The following is a 20,438-nucleotide window of genomic DNA, read 5'->3' on the forward strand; positions in this document are numbered from 1 at the left end:
CTTAAGCACAAGTAATCAGGAAACAATTTAACTTTAAATTTTGATTATGCAAAATATTTTTAATGCATATGGTAATGTAGTGGCTTTTAAATGTTTTTATTTTGTATTCATAGAAAAGGATAAAAGATTTTTATGAAGTATATAAACCTTGTATAGTTAGAACATGCACATCAACACTTTTCCAAAATAACCATTGTAAATAACCACACACTACTTTTTAAGCTCAGCACTGGATTTTGGAGCCCAAGTCAGGTTTAGGACGAATGATTTTTTGCTCCTACAGTATGTGAATTTTTTTTTCTGAAACTCTCTGGGGCCTGGAAGACGCGGTACACCGCGCCATAATTGTATTCTAAAACTGAGTCTGTTGGATCAAATTTGTAACCAAGCACTACTGAATCTCATTCAAATGCAAGTGCTTCTATCTGTGGTCCTGATTGTTTCCCACTCATACTTTCATGTTTGGGGAACTCCAATGCTCAGAGTAGTTCAGATATAGATCATGGAAATGCTCAATTGACACTCCAGCTAGGGTTTGGGTTAACATTCATGCACTACTTAGACAATTGTTAAACTCAGTGCTGGATTTTGGGGCCTAAGTCAGGTTTAGGATGAGTAAAATCTATGTGATTTTTTTTTTCAAAAACTCTCTGGGGCTTGGTTGGAGCGGTACACTGTGCTGTAATTTTATCCTAAAACTGAGTCTGTCGGACCAAAAGCTGTAACCAAGCATTATTGAATCTCATTCACATGCAAGAGCTTTGATCAATGGTCTTGATTGTTTCCCAGTTAAAGACTTTGATGCATACAATGTTTATGAAGATGTTGGGATACTGTGTGCACTTAGTTTTTTTTATATTTAGCCACCAGTACCATCTACTGTAAGTACATTAGGTATATACTGTATTACGTACTGTATGAGACTATATGGCTTTAAAGCCACTACAGTAAAGTATGTGTGAAATATATTTTTTTATAATCGAAATTTAAAGTTAAATTATCCTGATTACTTGTTGCTGAAATTTGCATTAAGACACAATATAGATTATTGTAAAGTGGATATAAAACTGAAAGAAGCACACAGTAAAATAATAAACTACTTTTCATATATCGAACTGAGTAATGTTGTTTTTGTAAAATAGCCCTACCTTCTTTTTAAATTAATTTAATATTTAACATACACAGATGAAGTCTAAATTCTATAATTAGAAATGTCCCTCAACGTTGACTGGGATTTGATACCAGGTGTTTTCTGGCGACAGCCTAAATGCTTCTACACGCCACATTAAGTTTTCACTGCTCTGTGGTGCCTGAGGTGTGCATAGCACAATGTACTGCATTATCTGGCATACATTCTTAATGTATGTGAATATCAATATGTAAGTCTAGGTGTCACATAATCTTCCCAATGTTACCCTGGGCTATAAGATATAAGATTCCTGTCACTCCTGTCTATAAAAGTATCATTGGAATTAATGAATGGGCATGAAGAAGGATTTCTATCAAACCAGTCCTTCACTAAACCCTCGACTGTCCACACCATCATAGGACAGTCTAGTTCAACACTAGCAATAGGCATTGCAGCAACTGTTGGACACTTTTGCATACCAGTGGTAAGAAACCTTTATTTAAATTAACAATACTAAACTTAAAACATATTTGTCTCCAAGTATGTGTTGTCAATGTGTATATCTTGTCTGTGTATGTGTTGTCTTTGAGTATATCTGTGTGTTGTGTACAGTATGTGTATGTCTATTTCTGCATGCACCCTTTCCCCTGGCTACGCTAGACTTGAGTGATGCAATTATGAATTTACATTTTAAAAAAACTTCTGCGGGTTCCGTAATTCAAGGGGAGTTTAAGTTACACATGTAAAGAACAAGTGGTGTGGCAGGAAGCTTCTGTGGATAAAAAGATGAAGTTACCGTATAGACACACAGCCTCCACCAGGACTCAGTTTTCCACTTCAGTCTTGCTTTGCCTTTGCACACAAGTTGTGACTTTTGCATATTATCTTGTGCTTTTGCATTGAAAATTGAGATTAATAAAAATATATTGCAATCACGTCAAGGAAGCACCCAACTGACTTATTATTTTTATTTCTTACTGTGTGTTTTATGTTTAGTTGCACAACTTGTAGGGTCAAGAATTACACGTTTTATTAATTGTTAAAAGGTAATTCTAATTCTGTTGTATATTTGTAAGCGTATTCAATATTTTGTGTTTAATTATTCTAATAATAGGATTCTTAATGTTTTTTTTTTCATTCATCATTATTTTATTTCTCTTCCCCTGTCTAAACAGAGGAAATTCCCTTTCTCTATCTACAGGACCTCATGGACTTTCAGTTTCTGTCTTCCCTCTGCTGAGCACGCCCACCCATTAAACATTAAAGGACAGTAAACCCTGCAGAGCCTGCAAATCCGCTCTGCCATCCTTCCTTCCTCGCTCACAGTCACAGCTAAGACATCCCTGCGGTATCATGAATGGCATTTCTCTGCAGGTGTTCACACAATGGTTAAAAATCGGTCACTTTGAATTTATCCAAAGTTCAGGTTATGTAAAGCCTTGTGGAACCCAACACCCAGGGAGTGGGTGTACATGTGTATGCATTGTGCTACAGTATATTCAGTGTGTTATACCACAAGATGTCTCTTCCTTGGTGACCCTCATTCCGTTATTTCCCCTTGCCATCTGTCTACTCCTTAACTAACACACAGCAGAGATGGTGAGCTTGGATTTTCATGTTTTAAAATACTTTTTTATTCTGGCCAACTGAACCGGAGGAAGGTCAGGACGAACTACTCCTGTCACAAACCCACAAACTGAGGCTGTTAAAGTGTGAGAATGGGTTTTCTGTCCCAGTAATTCATTTCAGTAGAACTCTGTCCCTAGTATCACTCTCCCACGCGCAATAAAATTCTATAATTTAAAAATAAATACACACAGTAGATACCTTATGACAGTAATTCTTACTTGGCCATTGATATATACAGTATTTATATATTTAGGTGGGTAGCTGCGTCAGCATGCGTAGGCTGCAAAGGATAATAGGATTCACACCTGAAGAAGGCTCCACGGCCGAAACGTTGTGTTCTCTTTCTTCTTTTTTTCAGCATGGAATAAACCTATTACTTGTTCCTTTGCAGCCTACGCATGCTTGCATTTATATATTTGTGGAACAAGCTATAACTTTGTGAGCGTAAGAAGGCGTTCTTCTCACTGTTAGTGCATTGCCATCAATATATGCAATATATGCATTATATGTGAATTAATTAATCTTAATGTTTTTTAGTATTAAACACTCAATCCTGGCAGGACCAGCCAGCACCAGCCCATCCGATCTCAGCAGTCATGGGTGCAATTATTTCACCTTCCCTAGGGGAATCCCAGAAACTTAAGGAGATATTTCATGCTCAAGGCACTGACTTGTGAATTAATAGGCTCGGCCTGCACTCATAAGAAGTGCAAATGCCTTCACTTATTAAGTCACAGTTACTTTTGTTACTTTATTGTTTTATTTTATGGTAGAATATACCAGATTAGCAGCAGCTGTATCTGTAGTATACATGCATTCCGCAAAATGCATGGAAAAAACTTCACTCCAGATTACTGTAAGCTTTTTGAAAAATCTGACATGTTCTTTTATTTTTATTATTATGTGATAAGAAGTCAAAGAATGGTTAATTTGACTATTTTCCTTCTCAGACAAAATGGTCACAAGTAAGAGAACACTGTTCCAGGCACATATTCTGATGATATTCTGAATATATTTATGTTATGATTATTTAGAGAACAACTAAAACATTAAATAGGGAAAATATCCACTAAACAAATAGACATTGGAGGAAGTTATTTTTAATAAAAAACAATACTTACTGCTATTACATTTTATTTTTTAATTAAAAGTGATATAAAGTAACTTAAACTATTTAAATGTTGGAAGTTTAATATTCAACTCAGACTTACAGTGATTTTGAGGGCATTTTACTCATCAAATATTTTTTAGTGTTTCTCTCTGGCTTTAATAAAATAACATAACACTTTGGCATAAAAATACAGAAAAGTAACCCAAAGCTTGAAGCTAAAATGGCAAATATCTCCACAGCCACTGTAAACTTTCCAGGGGAGCTGATGTACGCTGGGATAAAGGTGATCCAGACAGCACAGAATATGAGCATGCTGAATGTAATGAATTTGGCTTCATTGAAGTTATCAGGTAGTTTTCTAGCGAAGAAGGCGAGCACAAAGCATATTGCAGAGAGGAACCCTATATATCCTAACACAGCCCAGAATGCACCTGCAGATCCCAGATCACACTCCAGAATGATTCTTTCTGCATAGTATTTCATGTTCATGTTAGGAAAAGGAGGAGACATTATCAACCAAAGAACACAAATCAAAATTTGTATGAGCGTGAAAAAAAGAACACTTAACCGCTGCTGTGTGGGCCCAAACCATTTCATAATGTTATTGCCTGGCAGTGTAGCCCTAAAGGCCATTAACACCACTATTGTTTTCCCCAGAACACAAGAGATGCACAGGACAAATGTGATCCCAAATGCTGTGTGGCGCAACATACAGGACCAGTCAGAGGGCTGGCCAATGAAAGTAAGTGAACAGAGGAAACACAGAGTCAATGAAAAGAGCAGAAGGAAACTCAGTTCAGAGTTATTGGCTCTTACAATTGGAGTAGATCTGTATTTGAAAAATATATTTGCTATAATTATGGTCAGACAGGCTCCAAATACAGAAAATGTAACTAGAATTATTCCCATTAATTCTCCATAAGATAAATATTCAATATTTTTTAAGATACACTGATTTCGCTGTTCATTTGATTTGTATTCCAAAGGGCATGTAGAACACTCAATTGAATCTGAAATTAGAAAATGTGACAAAATTAACTACTTCAATTTTAATTCAGAGAAAATCAGAATTTCACTTCTCTTTATTAATTACAGTACTTTTATTTTGTCAGCCTTTTCATAGCAAATTATTTCTCTTTCATTGTTCCAATTACTTGTATACATTTTATACTGTATATTTGGAATAACATGTCTTGTGTGTTAAGCTTACCTGTAGTGTTGCTGAACTCTCCTTCTGCACAGGGGATGCAGACGAAGCAGCAGACTGGCTTCCCTTTCTCAATGGCTTTACGAGTCCCAGGAAGGCAGCTCTCACTGCAGACCGATCTTGGTACCTGTAAGAAAGTGTTGTTTCATAATTGCATTCAAAACAGGATTGATATTAACCATACAGTATATTGTAACTACAGTTGTATATGGATTAATATATACAGTACTACCCAGTAGCATTTTCCTTTCTTTAAGGTACTGTACAGTAGCTACACTAGGATAGAGTTGTCATAGTGTGCTGTACTACTGTATGTTGTACACTTTAGCATGTTTCCATTTCCTTCACTGTGCTTTCACCTTGATTTCACTCTGCTAAATTGGACATTGGTTTCCTTTTACCATAATTACATACTGTATATGATTTTAAGGAGGATGACTTAAGATAACAGTCAATTTTCACTGAATATGAAAATTTAGAAGAATACTTACCTTATTATCATCACCTGGCCATACAACCTTTGCATTGTTGATTTCAAATTGCCCTCCTTCTGGTAAAGAGGCATCATATTTACCAATTATTTTAAATGTTGTGATACCTTCCTTGTTATACTGCCAGTTTATTATGGCATATCTGGCTACTGGATCCCCATTTTCATCAAAATAGATATGCTCCCCATTTCTGTTTGTGAAGTTAACTCTTGACATATAATGTAACACCTGCAGTACGTAAAAAAATAAGTGACGGTTATGTTGATAATGTTCTGCAAAGCATTTGGACACCAATCATTTCAGAGTGGCACGACAGCATCCTGGTACCCCATAGCTTTTGGCTCCTGGATTCAGCTACAGACTGGGACACCTTCTCAGTACAGTGTGTGCCTATTTCTTTACATTTTCAGGTGCTCAGGTTTCCTCTAACTTTCCAAAGGACCTCCTTGTTCCTGTCTAATGATCCCTCTGGGTGCTCAGTGATGGACTGGCAACCTGTCCAGGGTGTAGTTCTGCTTGTAATGGACTGGGGTCCTGTCCACTTTCTTCCACTTTTTGATAGTGGATGAGGTGAAAATATTTTAAGTTAAAACGACTTTTATTTAAATTGCTACAGTACAGTGCTGCCCACAGAAGCTGTGGGTAGAAATTATATAGTTTTTTATATGTTTTATTATATGTTTTTTTCAGTAAAATGTAACTGTCATTTCCACCAAGAAGGACAAAATTAAATAATTCAACAAAGCTCTTTTTGAAAACAAAGTTGAAAACTATTGTTTTTCATGTTCTGCTTTATATTTTAAAAGAATGAAATGTTAAAAGGAAATAAGCAGGTGATAATATTTTAATATGTATTATTCTTAAGAAGTTAAAATTCACAAATATAGGCATATTTGAAGACTGTAAATGTAATTTTTAAAACCCGTTTTGTAAATCACAAAGTATTAAAAATAGTAATACTGCAGCTGTTCACATCAGAACATTGCATTTACTTTTGAACATTTATAAAATATAAGAAAACTTACCTGCCACGGTTCTAGTTTAGTTTTGTTTGCGCAGGTTTGATTTTCAAAAGGCCCTTCTCCATTTTTACATGCATAGAGGTTATGCAATGAGTAAGCAAAGGCATATACTGCATTGTAGATGTTATTCAGTATCCCCATGTCTGAAATCTCAGTGTACTGATTACTTATTCCTTCCAAAGACTCAGTTCCTGTGCATAAATTAACACTATAATTTGTCTGGGATGTTAGGTTACAACTGAAAGTGGTTTCCCAAAATTCTTTTAAACCACTGTTTCCAGGTGCATTTGAAGGACGAGCTTTTAGAATAAATTCTTTCAGCCCGGGAATTTCAGTATTTGGAATTGCAAAGCCAATCACTCCCGCTAGGACTTTCTGTCCTCCGTTAGATGCAAGGTATCTCTCTGCAATCCACGCCTCACTGCCCACCCACTGGAGGCCTGTGACATTCTGAATTAAAAGTTCCTTTACCAGGATATCTAGATCTGCATCAGCTGTAAAAGCCACAACAACCTTTGCGGTTGATTTTTTAACAATATTTACGACTTTTAGCAATTTCTCCTTTGGTTGAGTTCTATAAATGGCCTCTGAATATTCTATACAGATCCCCTCCTGCTGGGCAGCTTGTACAAAGGTAGCCATCCCACTGTTGCCATAATCATTGTAACTTCTAATGGCCCCAACCCAGGTCCATCCAAAGTGCTTCACAAGCTTTGCCAGGGCTCTGCTTTGATAATAATCGCTTGGAATTGTCCTGAAGAAGCTGGGGAACTCTTTTCTGTTACTGAGACAGGCACAGGTTGCAAAATGACTTAGCTACAGGAAAAAAAAGATGGAAAATGGAAGAACTCAATATTAGTCATCACAGGCTTCTGTAAGGTGAATACTTTCATATAAATATTAAAATAAATGAGACTGTTGTCTACTTATTGAAACAATCTAAAAAACCTGGCATGCCAAATGTAATATAATATATATTATAAGATAATATAGATCAATTTTCTAACTGCTCAATCCAATTCATGGCTGTGATATATTTAAATATATATTAAAGTAATTTACACAGTAATGAGAAAATGTCAATGCAGAGATAAAACAGAAATATTTTCCTTTATTCATTTACTAGTGATCTTTGTCTATAATAATGAATACTGATGCTCAGGATAGGAAAATAAAATGAGCTTAACTTTTTGTTCTTTCCCAAATATCTCTGCTTATGAAGCAGATATGTGGTTGAATAAAAAAACAGAATAATATATTCAGGTTTGCCGGATAACAATGTCACTGTCAATTCTATTAGTGCATCAATACATTATTTAATTTAGTTTACACTAACTGAACATAAGAACATAATATGTGTTTTTTGTGAAAGTGTAATATCTTGGAAGAAAATAGACAATATGCTGTATTATTAATCTTATCTGTAATAAATACATTTTTTTTTAATTTGGCCAGAACATACACTTGCAAAAACATAGGGATTACTCACATGTATAATAAATGTACATATATTAACACAAAATCATATATACTGTATATATACCCATATTAGGTTTTACAAGCTACAAATAATCCTTTTATTTATTTATTAAGGTGCATAAGTTTCTCACCACTGGTACGTGAAATCGTCCAACAGTTGCTGCAATGCCTATTGCTAGTGTGGAGCTGGACTGTCCTATTATGGCGTGGACTGAAGATGATTTGTTGCAGGACTGGTCATAAAGAAATCCTTTTTCATGCCCATTGAGTAATTCCAGTGCTATTTTTATAGACAGAGTTAAAGAGCGGCAGGAATCATATATTTTATAGCCCAGGGAAACATCAGGAAGAATCTCTGAACTATTATTTATTTCTTCAGCAGCAAAGATCATAGTTTGAGCAATCTGTAATACTCTTGGGTTCAGACTGTGGAGTAAATTAAGAAAATTAAGACAGAATTCACAACAGCAATAGTAATATTCCTGAAAATTCAACAAATGCTGAAATCATAAAGGATTACATGTTTATTTTTGTTTTACTTCTACAATTGCATCTATCACTATAAGCAACACAACAACAACAAAAATAATAATAATAATAATAATAATAATAATAATAATCTTCATCCCTTTACCTTTCACATTTGGCACGTCCTGGGTCTACTTTGAAGGATGGATTTACAACAATGAAATCTTTATAAATTGACAGAATAGCTCCTATTGTAATGTCTCCATCCTTTGAAAACTGGGGAACTTCTTCTGTTCCATATGGAAGACAAATGGGCTTTTCAGCTCTTGAGAAAAGTGCAATTAGAATTATTCCAACAAACAGCAACATTGTGGATGTCTTTTCTTTCACAATGCCCACGTTCCAAATACTTAAAGTTCTTATATACAGTACTGATTCTCCTGCTTGACCTTGGATGAAGTCATGTGAAATCTCATAACAAAGCATCAATTCTCAGAGGTTTGTTTAGTGCTTGATCAGCCTGGGGAAAGAGAACAGAAAAACAGCAATCTTCCAGTAACAAGACACTAGGTGCTCACATTAAGCTTTTTTAATTAAAAGTCAAATTGTGATGCATCTGATTATTGGATATCTTGTTAGAGTTTAATAACAAAAAGCCTCTCCTTAAATATTTTTATACATTTTCAGACTCTTTATCTGTCTAAAACCAATTTCACACTTCAGGCTAAAGCTGGAATTTGTGTAGATGACTGTGGCATGATGGATAGTGCTCCTGCTTCCCTGCTCTTGGGCCCTGGGTTTGATTATCCAGGACAAGCTCTCACCTTTTGAGTGTTAAACAGCTTTCTGGTAATAGAGAGATGAAGTACAGTATATAGATAGTGTTGTTTATTTTAAGTGCTCTAGCTGCACTGTAGCTTTAGCTGGACTTTTTCAGCAGATCTGTGAGAGCGGGGGTGAAGATCATGGGCCCTACCTCCAGTCTCGCAATACAGATCAGCTTCTTAAAGTTACAGGTGTGGTGTCTGTGTCTTTTCATTTGAAGCTAACGTTGGAAACATAACAAGGATTTCCACCTGCATAACATTTCTGTCACGGACGTCCAAAGGGACTAACCGTGGGGAGCAGGAGAGCGGAAAAAGACCCATATGCGTAGCGGCGAGACGGGAAAAAGGCCCGGGCTCATAGCGCAAAGAGTTCAGGAGTGCCGTATAGAAACCTATGCCCTCAGGGAGCGGACATGGGGCGCCCTGGTGCTAGGCGGGTCTCAGGACATCCGAACGTCAATGCTGAGCGAGGACAGAGTGCAAGAGCCGGAAATATATAGCCCAAGGGAAAGAGAGGGACAGGAAGGACAGCAGACCGGAAACTAGGGACAGGACAGAGAAGGAGCGCCCTCTGGCTGCAGAGGGCGTGACAGTACCCCCCCCTTCATGGGCGGCTCCCGACGCCCATACAAATAAATAAGCTGCACAGCACTGCGGGGAGGAAAAACCTCATTTAACTGAAAGGAAACCTCCGGGAATCCACGGCTGAGAGCTACCCCTTCCTCCGGGGTATAAACCCTTATTGGGTGGAGGAAGGGGGGGTAGAGAAGAGCTCCAGAGACAAAAAACAAAAAAGTACACAAGCACAAACCCAACAGACAAAAACCTGGGAAAGACCAGGGAGACAAACCACACAAGACAGATAGGAACCAAAGTTCCAGGACACAGAGAGCAGGGGGACCAAAAAGGAGGGGAAACCAGGAAGAAAAAAATCAAAACAAAAGGCAAAAAACAAGAAAAAAGCCACAAAAATCCCGGGGAAAAATACCGCAGACTGTGCAAATGGCACGTTCACATTCTAACGCTGATATCGGAGTGGACAACCTGAGGAAAGCCAGACCGAAGTCCGCTCACAGACACAGATGCCCGGAATGATATCCAGCAAAAGAATGGAGGAACGGCAAATGGGCACATTCGCATACTAACGCTGATATCGGAGTGGACAACCTGAGGAAAGCCAGACCGAAGCCCGCTCACAGACACAGATGCCCGGAGTGATATCCAGCGAAAGGCATGGAGGAACGGCAGAAAGCTTACCATTCTATCACTGATATCGGAGAGAGCCAGACCAGGAAGAGCCAGGCACGAGAACCCGCTCCAGACACAGAAGCTCGGAGTGATATCCAGTAATAAGAATAGGCAAGCCAGCTCAACATTCAATCACTGATATCGGAGTGATCTACCCGAGGAAAGCCAGGTACAGGACCCGCTCACAGGCACGGAAGATCGGAGTGATATCCAGTGATAAGAATAGAGGAACTGAAAAAAAAAACAGCCCAGAGAAAAAGAGAGAAAAAAAAAACTGCGGCAAGACAAAAAAAAAAAGGCGCCGCTCGCGGGGTCAGTAGGTGGCTCAGCATTCTGTCGCGGACGTCCAAAGGGACTAACCGTGGGGAGCAGGAGAGCGGAAAAAGACCCATATGCGTAGCGGCGAGACGGGAAAAAGGCCCGGGCTCATAGTGCAAAGAGTTCAGGAATGCCGTATAGAAACCTATGCCCTCAGGGAGCGGACGTGGGGCGCCCTGGTGCTAGGCGGGTCTCAGGACATCCAAACGTCAATGCTGAGCCAGGACAGAGTGCAAGACCCGGAAATATATAGCCCAAGGGAAAGAGAGGGACAGGAAGGACAGCAGACCGGAAACTAGGGACAGGACAGAGAAGGAGCGCCCTCTGGCTGCAGAGGGCGTGACAATTTCTGTTAACACTCTGTTTCTGATGACAACACTGACCATAATGCTACAGCTCTTGTGGTAACACAAACTACTCTGTATCAACATTTAATTCTCAACAAATCACATTGTCCCTCTGCTTGAACACCCCTTAATCTGAGATTTGTTCATTCAGGCTTTTTTCCCCTATCATAGACCAGGCTCCACACAGTGGATATCATCTTATTGTGTGCTATACCATGTAAGTTTACTTTCCTGGGTCGGCATACTGTTTTTCTTTTGTTCCTCTCTCTGTACAGTGCATTGAGATTTTTAAAAGTTTCTTCATTTTTGGCGTATCTAAACCCTGATTTAGGAAATTTCAATTACATGTCATGATATAAACTGAATCCTTTTGGAAGAGAAGATAATTTATCAGAAAATTATTTGGATATGAAAATGACAGTAGGCAGTCAGTGTATGCTTAAAAGGAGCTGTATGTGGTCATGTTTAAATAAGAGATAAGATAAGATCACTTTATTAGCCATATACAATTTCTTGCATTAGGAATTTGTCTTTTCACAGACCCCAGCTTGCTCTCCATGAGACAGACAGGGAGAGAAGTTTGTGGTCAGAGCGCAAGTTCAGCCATTTATACGGCACCCCTGGAGCAGCTGGGGTTATGGGCCTTGCTCAGGGGCCCAACGAAGTAGGATTCCTCAACCAGCTGCAGTATTTGAACCAGTAACCTTCCAGCCACAGGCACAGATCCTTAGCCACAGTGCCACTGCTCCACCCCGAGCATTATAATAATAATAATAATTGCTTACACTTATATAGCGCTTTTCTGGACACTCCACTCAAAGTGCTTTACAGGTAATGGGGACTCCCCTCTACCACCACCAATGTGCAGCATTCACCTGGATGATGCGACGGCAGCCATAGTGTGCCAGAACGCTCACCCCACATCAGCTATCAATGGGGAGGAGAGCAGAGTAATGAAGCCAATTCATAGAGGGGGATTATTAGGAGGCCATGATTGGTAAGGACCAATGGGAAATTTGGCCAGTACGCCGGGGTTACACCCCTACTCTTTTCGAGAAACACCCTGGGATTTTTAATGACCACAGTGAGTCAGGACCTCGGTTTTATGTCTCATCTGAAGGACGGCGCCTGTTTACAGTATATTGTCCCTGTCACTATACTGGGGCATTAGGACCCACGTGGACCGCAGGGTGAGCGCCCCCTGCTGGCCCCACTAACACCTCTTCCCAGGAGGTCTCCCATCCAGGTACTGACCAGGCTCACACCAGCTTAGTCTCAGTGGGTTGCCAGTAGTGAGTTGCAGGGTGATATGGCTGCTGGCATCAAATCCTGACAAGGATGGGACTGTGCTCATTTTGTTGGTACCATGACTAGGATCACAGATTTTAATGCCTAAGCTGCTGATGCGATTGTGGAAAAGTAGCAACTTAGAGGGGGCCACTGTGTTTAAATGATGGCAGGAAAAAAAACTATATGGTCAAATCGGTCCTGCAAAGCATGAGATGAGACTGATGCCTTTCAGTTGGTAAGGTTACTGTCACGCCCTCTGCAGCCAGAGGGCGCTCCTTTTCTGTCCTGTCCCTAGTTTCCGGTCTGCTGTCCTTCCTGTCCCTCTCTTTCCCTTGGGCTATATATTTCCGGGTCTTGCACTCTGTCCTCGCTTAGCATTGACGTTCGGATGTCCTGAGACCCGCCTAGCACCAGGGTGCCCCACGTCCGCTCCCTGAGGGCATAGGTTTCTATACAGCATTCCTGAACTCTTTGCACTAATGAGCCCGGGCCTTTTTCCCGTCTCGCCGCTACGCATATGGGTCTTTTTCTGCTCTCCTGCTCCCCACGGTTAGTCCCTTTGGACGTCCGTGACAGTTACTGCCACATAGAAAGGATTATTTCGCACTGAATCACAAAGTGATGTTTCCAGGCTACTTTTCAATGTACCTGCTATGGGGGGCCAGGCATGTGGGAATTTCCTGTTGTCTGTTGTTGTACGACTTCAAAGATGAAGATGTCCATAATGTCACGATCCTCATCTCTCCTTTTAAGGGCGATCTGACCCTTTCGTATTTTAGTTCATTACGTGCACCTGTCCGTCATTTTGTCCATAAACATTTAAGGCGGGCACTCCCGCTCAGCACTGGGAGATGGAAGCCACAAGGCTTACCTATTCCCCGGGCTCATGGGTAGCCCGAGGGCAGGCCTTATTCCCTGACGTCCTGACCATCTGAGTCCGGGGCATTATGTTTTAACGTTTTAACTCCTTGTTCCTGTTCCAGATTCCGTACTGGATTTTAACTTTTGTCTCGGATGGATCCCCCGGTTCCTGGACTCTGGACTGCCCACCAGTTTCTCCCTTTGGACTGTCTGTATTGTTTGCCTTCGCCAAGCTCCCCGGGCACTGGATCACCCCCATCACCACCTTTTGTCTGTCAACCCGTCCTGATCCTGCTGTACCTTTCCTGATGTCCTTCTCCACTTACATCTGGATTATACTGTCTGCACATGGTCCTGAACTATGCTTCTCAGGAGCCCAGATCAGCTCCTGTTACACATAAGTCATGAGTGCTGAAACTGGCTTTGTCAAAACTCCATTCCTGGTGTGATGGTTGTAGCTTTGTCCTGTCCCTGTTGGGGTTCCAAGGTGGTTGCTCATGGGCTAAGAGTGTACAGTGTAAGAAACATTGTTGCCTAGATATCGACATACAGTTCTGCACTAGACCAAAGGGCCAAGCCTTCTATCATGGGAAAAAAGCTACATGGTATAGCAGTAGAGTACATGGTGAGTCAAGGGGCTCGCATCACTTTCTGAATCATGCTCAGTGCTACCTGAGTCCTATTACGTTTCCGCCCTAAACTCCTCAGTCACACCTGCAGCCTCCTGTTAAATCTGCTAACCATGCCAATATGGTGGTTGCAGCTTTCTTTTGCCTAACCTGGTATTTAATCACAGTCATACTGTACATGGGCTCAGAGCATAAACCAGCACCATCTCCTAGCCTGTAGTAAACTCTGCCGTGCCACAACGCTGTGTCCTTTTGTCACAGATGGTGAACCCTAAATGCACCATAATTTTAGCTTTTGTACCTAAGTCACCTAGCAGTTTTTAAGGTGTTAGGACTCTTTTCCCCCCTGCAGCACATTCTTTTGTCTTCCAGAGCCACCAGTGCATGCACAGGCTGGATGAGACAGTTCATCTACTGTACATAATTGCCCTTTTTATTCTCTAGCAATTACAACATTTCACAGTTTACCCGACACATAGAAACTATGACACAAAAAAAATGTCTGCAAGGGACACACATTCCAGACCGGTGCAAGAACCCCATGGACCCCAGTTACCAAAGCCAATGTCCCAAAGGAAAAGTCCAGCAGAGTTGGTCTCTGAAACCAAAAGCAGTTCTGTGCCTACTTCCGCCACACCAAAGAAAGGGATGAATCTCCATGTTATTCGTCAGCGGTTCTTGGGCATCCTCTTCATCCATCTAGAACAATGTGGTTCCTCATGCCCCCTTGTTTTTCTTCGAGTTCAGCTTTGGATAGTGGGGCAGGAATTCGATGTTGTAGTGTTCCTCTGCTGCTCTTCACAGAAGTTCCTGGAGTCTGAGTCCTCTCCTGGGTGCTTGAGTCCCTTGAATCCTGATCACTGGGGACTTTGAAGCCCTACAACCATGTCACAGGACTCATTCTCATTGCGGTGTGAAAATGTCCCTCTAATGGCTTGGATGTGGGCAGAGCTCACTGCTTAGGGCTCATTGATCAAATGGCTGCATGCAGACGGCCAGGAGTAATGAAGCAGTGTGTATTTATACCTGTTCTATCTGTTCCCTCACAGTCAGAGGCCCAGTTAGACATGTCACCTCTGAGCTCTGATTCTATGCAAGAGAGATATTTGATTAACTAGAAGTTCAAGAACAAGAAATGAAAAGGCACTGCCCTTATGGAGACACTGGCCATTCTATGCACTCTTTAAATCAAGATAATCCCTGACACCTGTCGTCCCACACCCCCAATTCACTCTGTGATACTTTTGTGTGAGAGGATTCTACATTATTCTAATGTAAAGCAGGATAAGATCATTTTCTATAATATACTAAATACCACTGGACCTGTTATTCATTTGTAAATACATGAGACGGATTGAAATATGAAGAACATTTTTCACCACAGAAAATGAAAATGGAAGCCTTTTAAAAAATTGTTTAACAGACATTTACATACTGTAGAAATAACAATTAAAAAAAATAACACACAATGGACAGCAGTCTCATTAAAAAATCACAAAGGGGCATTCTTTAGCTTTTTGCAGCAATATGTTCTGGTCTTCTTTAAGGACTAATGATTTTAGATTTCATTCAATCTTCATTTTAGATTTGTAGGACTTGTTTCATTCTTACAGTGACTTTGAAGGTACTTTACTCATCAAATGCTTTTTTGTATTTTTCTCAGGTTTTAAAAGAATAATATAACATTTTGGAATAAAAATACAGAAAAGCAACCCAAAACTTGAAGCTAAAATAGCAAATATTTCCACAGCCACTGTGAATTTCCCAGGGGAGCTGATGTAGGCTGGGATAAAGGTGATCCAGACAGCACAAAATATGAGCATGCTGAATGTAATGAACTTGGCTTCATTGAAGTTATCAGGTAGATTCCGAGCCAGGAAAGCGAGCACAAAGCACATGGTAGAGAGGAATCCTATATACCCTAACACAGCATAAAATCCAACAGGTGATCCCACATCACACTCTAAAATAATGGTTTCTTTATAGTATGTTGTGTTTTTGTGTGGAAAAGGAGGTGATATTGTCAACCAAAGAACACAAATCAAGACCTGTACAAGTGTGAAAGCAAGAACACTTAATCGCTGTTGTTTGGGCCCAAACCATTTCATGATGTTATTGCCTGGCAGTGTAGCCCTAAAGGCCATTAACACCACTATTGTTTTCCCCAGAACACAAGAGATGCACAGGACAAATGTGATCCCAAATGCTGTGTGGCGCAACATACAGGACCAGTCAAAGGGCTGGCCAATGAAAGTAAGTGAACAGAGGAAACACAGAGTCAATGAAAAGAGCAGAAGGAAACTCAGTTCAGAGTTATTGGCTCTTACAATAGGAGTAGATCTGTACCTGAAAAATATGTGAGCTATGAATATGGTTAGACAGGCCCCAAATATAGAGAATGCAACTAAGAGTTTTCCCATTAATTCCCCAAAAGACAAAAACTCAATGCTTTTTAAGACACACTGATTTCGATGTTCATTAGATCTGTACTCCAAAGGGCACTTAGCACACTCCACTGCATCTAGAAATAAAAAAAAACTAGATTAATTTATTTAAACTGGGATCATTTTAAATATAAATTGCTTATTTACTGAAAGCAAATTTAATCCAAGTTATCAAATAAAACAATGAAACATTAAAATCTTTATGACAGCAACTGTGACTGCGATTTATGTTAGAATAATATTTATGGTTTTTATTAATAATAATAATAATAATAATAATCATAATTGCTTAAACTTATATAGCGCTATCCTGGACACTACACTCAAAGCACTATACAGATAATGGTGACTCCCTTCCACCACCACCAATGTGCAGCATCCACCTGGATGAGGCGACGGCAGCCATAGTGCGCCAGAACACTCACCACACATCAGCTATCAGTGGGGAGGAGAGCAGAGTAATGAAGCCAATTCATAGCAGGGGATTATTAGGAGGACATGATTGGTAAAGTTCTGAAATTTGGCCAGGACACTGGGGTTACACCCCTACTCTTTTCAAGAAATGCCCTGGGATTTTTAATGACCACAGTTATACAATTATAGGATATTACAAGAAGAATTGAAGAATTGTTCATGTGTTACCTGTGTGCTGTTTGAAATAAAATGTCTTGTGTCTATAGTTTACCTGTAGTGTTACTGAACTCTCCCTCTGCACAAGGAATGCACATGAAGCAGCAGACTGGCTTCCCTTTCTCAATGGCCTTACGAGTGCCTGGAAGGCAGCTCTCACTGCAGACTGATCTTGGTACCTAGCAAATAATGATAAGTCTGTAGTTCAAAACAAGGTTTGATAGAAAATTATTTTGTGCTTTGGTAATCTGAAAATGGTAAGATGAAGGTGAAAATCTTACCTGATTCTGATCACCTGCCCACAGTGCACTGTTATTGTTCATTACAAACTGCTGTCCATCTGGTAAAGAGGCATCATATAGGCCTAATGTTTTAAATGTTATATTTCCCTCCTTGTTCCTCTGCCAGTTTACTATTGCGTATCGTGCTACTGGATCCCCATTTTCATCGAAATAGACATTTTCTCCACTCCTAGTTGTGAAATTAACTCTCTTCAAGTAATGTAGCACCTAGGGGGAAATGACCTGTTTGTAATATCATTTACATTTATATTTTATGTATTTATTTTTATATTTATATGCATTTCTTATATAAATATTTATAATAACTGGCACCTTATAAAACAGGAATATTTGTAATCCATATGTGAAAAATCCAAAAAATATATTACTCTGATAAAGTGTTTATTTAGCATACAGTAGGATCATGGGAAAGCAGGACTCCATCCCAGCCAGCAATGAACGCAAGACAGGATACACCCTGGACAACCAGCCTGTCCATAGTAGGGATATTTTAAAACTCTTTGAAAATGTTTTTTTTTCTCATATTTTCTTCTTTATTTGATATATTTTAAAGTAAAATATGTGAAAAAATAAATCTGTGTTGCAAAAACTACAAAAGTAATAGAAATTAATATTGCTAGATTTCAGCTTCAAATTTTGGGCCTTATACAGTAGATAACTTTCTTTGCAACTCCTCTTTCTTTTTCCTTTTTATAAAAGGTAACATTGGAAGTGAATTAAACCAATTTCAAGTTGTCTATTAAAAATTCAATTGTCTCCACACCCATTGTCTTATATTAATTTTTATACTAAACACACCATTTTCTTACCTGCCAGGGTTCTATATTAGCTTTATTTGCACATGTCCTGTTGTTGAAAAGTCCTTGTCCATTTTGACATGACATTAAGTCGTGCAGTGAATGAGCTACAGCGTACACTGCTTTATACACATTGTTGGATATCCTCAGTTCAGATACATCAGTGTATTCATTATTTATTCCTTCCAAAGATTCTGTCCCGGTGCATGGCTTAACATTCGCATCACTTTGGGAACTCAGGCTGCAGTTGAATACATTCTCCCAAAGTTCATTTATGCCGGTATTAACAGTTATGTCTGATGGACGAGCATTTAGTATAAATTCTTTCAGTCCTGGTATTTCTGCAATTGGAATAGCAAATCCAATGGCCCCACCCAGTATCTTATATCCTGCACTAGATGCAAGTTTTCTGGCTGTTATCCATGCCTCAGTGCCCACCCACTGCAAACCTGTGACATTCTGAATCAAAAGCTCTTTTGTCAAAACATCAAAGTCTAGATAAGATGTAAAAGCAATGATTACTTTTGAAGTTGATTTTTTAATAATATTTACAACCTTTAGAAATTTCTCACGAGGATCAGTTATGAAAATGGCCTCTGAATATTCAATACAGATCCCCTCCTGCTGGGCAACCTGTACAAATGTAGCCATCCCATTGTTACCATAATCATTGTCACTTCTAATGGCTCCAACCCAGGTCCATCCAAAGTGCTTCACAAGCTTTGCCAGGGCTCTGCTTTGGTAATAATCACTGGGGATTGTCCTGAAGAAGCTGGGAAACTCCCTTCTGTTACTGAGACATTCACAAGTTGAAAATTGACTAATCTAAAGGAAACAAAACAATACAATATTTAAGAATGCTAAAATGCATGTGCATTCCAGAATTTAAAAAATAAAGATACTTGTATGCATACACATAGAAAAACATGAAGACATACTGTACATTTCATAATAAGAAACATTTTCTCACCACTGGTATGTTAAAAGGTCCAGCAGTTCTTGCAAGTCCTATTGTCTGTGAAGACCCCGAAAGTCCTATTATTGCAGGAATAGTAGGTAATCTCGTGCAGGAACTGTTTGAATGAGTGTCATTTCCTTCTCCATTCATTAAAGCCAAAGCAGCTCTTAATGCCAAAGTTACTGAAGTGCAACCATTATAAATGTTATAGCCCAGAGATACACCAGGAAGAATATCAGATCTGTTGTTTATTTCTTGAATAGCCAACATCATAGTTAGTGCATACTGGAATTCCTCTGGGTTTAAACTGTTAGGAAAACCCATGGTCTTATTTCACAAACTATTGTTATATTAAAACGTATTTCAGTATAAAATTAAATAAATATAATACTTAATTGAAAACACATTTTTTTTTTCATTTTAAAATAAGAAATCACTTACTGTATACATTTTTGTTGTCCTGGGTTGACCTCATAGTTTTGATTCACAACAACAGGTTTATTGTGAAATGAAAATATGGCTCCTATGGTGATGTCTCCATCTTTTGAAAAAAGAGGCTGATCTCGTGTTCCATAGGGCTGACAGACTGGCTTTTGAGCACTTGTAAATAAAGCTATCAATGCTACTTCTGCAAGGAGCAACATTGCATACCAGTTTTCTTCCTGTCCTGTCAAAAGCCAAAGTATTGCAGTTTAAGGTATTTATATAGTGCAGTGCTATTCTCATGTGCACACCATAAAATGAAGCACAAAAGCTTCAATTCTCAGAGGAAAGCTTTTAGGTCATGTCTTCATTAGGAATACAAAGAGCAAAAGTACAATCAAGGAGTTATTTTTTATTTTATGCATGCTTATAATTTTAATTTTCTGCTTGCTTTATTATTCTGAGAAAATAACAACAGAAGGGAGACATTACATTAGTAGAATTTAATTCTTCTATAAAGATACTTCTAATACTTAATTACGAATTAAATTATTTCTATAAAACTCTCTATAGAACTGACTGACCATCATGATTTTAACTTTTCATTCTCTCCAACTGAGTCCCTGATGTATTTCCTCCCTGATCTCTCCAGTGGATCAAAGGGATGACCCATCAAACTATTGGAACAGAGAAAACACAGTGTTAATGGAAAGAGCAGAAAGATACTTATAAAAGGAATATACAGCATGTGCATCTGAAAACAAACGTGATCTATTTTATAATCCAAAGAGCTCCAGACACTGAAAATTTAAGTTAATCCCCATTAGC

General features: G+C 39.1%; 2 protein-coding genes across 3 annotated transcripts; both read right to left on the reverse strand.

Annotated features, from left to right (window-relative positions):
• Positions 1 to 3,616: 3,616 nt before the first annotated feature.
• LOC102691232 (extracellular calcium-sensing receptor-like) lies at positions 3,617 to 8,921 on the reverse strand. Of its 2 annotated transcripts, XM_006637442.3 has the most exons (6): positions 8,703 to 8,921; positions 8,200 to 8,494; positions 6,593 to 7,405; positions 5,568 to 5,795; positions 5,080 to 5,203; positions 3,617 to 4,879 (listed from the first exon to the last, which is right to left on the reverse strand). In XM_006637442.3, the coding sequence occupies exons 1-6, from the start codon at positions 8,903 to 8,905 to the stop codon at positions 3,966 to 3,968; spliced, it is 2,577 nt and encodes an 858-aa protein (XP_006637505.2). In that variant the 5' UTR covers positions 8,906 to 8,921; the 3' UTR covers positions 3,617 to 3,965. The 2 variants fall into 2 exon arrangements, with proteins under 2 accessions (XP_006637505.2, XP_015216191.2); XM_015360705.2 differs by lacking the exon at positions 5,568 to 5,795.
• A 6,643-nt stretch (positions 8,922 to 15,564) lies between these two features.
• Positions 15,565 to 19,831, reverse strand: LOC102691431 (extracellular calcium-sensing receptor-like). Its single transcript, XM_006637443.2, has 6 exons — positions 19,629 to 19,831; positions 19,200 to 19,494; positions 18,242 to 19,054; positions 17,412 to 17,639; positions 17,186 to 17,309; positions 15,565 to 16,577 (listed from the first exon to the last, which is right to left on the reverse strand). Exons 1-6 carry the CDS (start codon positions 19,829 to 19,831, stop codon positions 15,664 to 15,666), a joined length of 2,577 nt encoding a protein of 858 aa, XP_006637506.2. The 3' UTR covers positions 15,565 to 15,663.
• Between the last annotated feature and the right edge of the window lie 607 nt (positions 19,832 to 20,438).

This window comes from Lepisosteus oculatus, chromosome 13 (assembly GCF_040954835.1).
Source record: "Lepisosteus oculatus isolate fLepOcu1 chromosome 13, fLepOcu1.hap2, whole genome shotgun sequence".
Taxonomy (NCBI): Eukaryota; Metazoa; Chordata; class Actinopteri; order Semionotiformes; family Lepisosteidae; genus Lepisosteus; species Lepisosteus oculatus.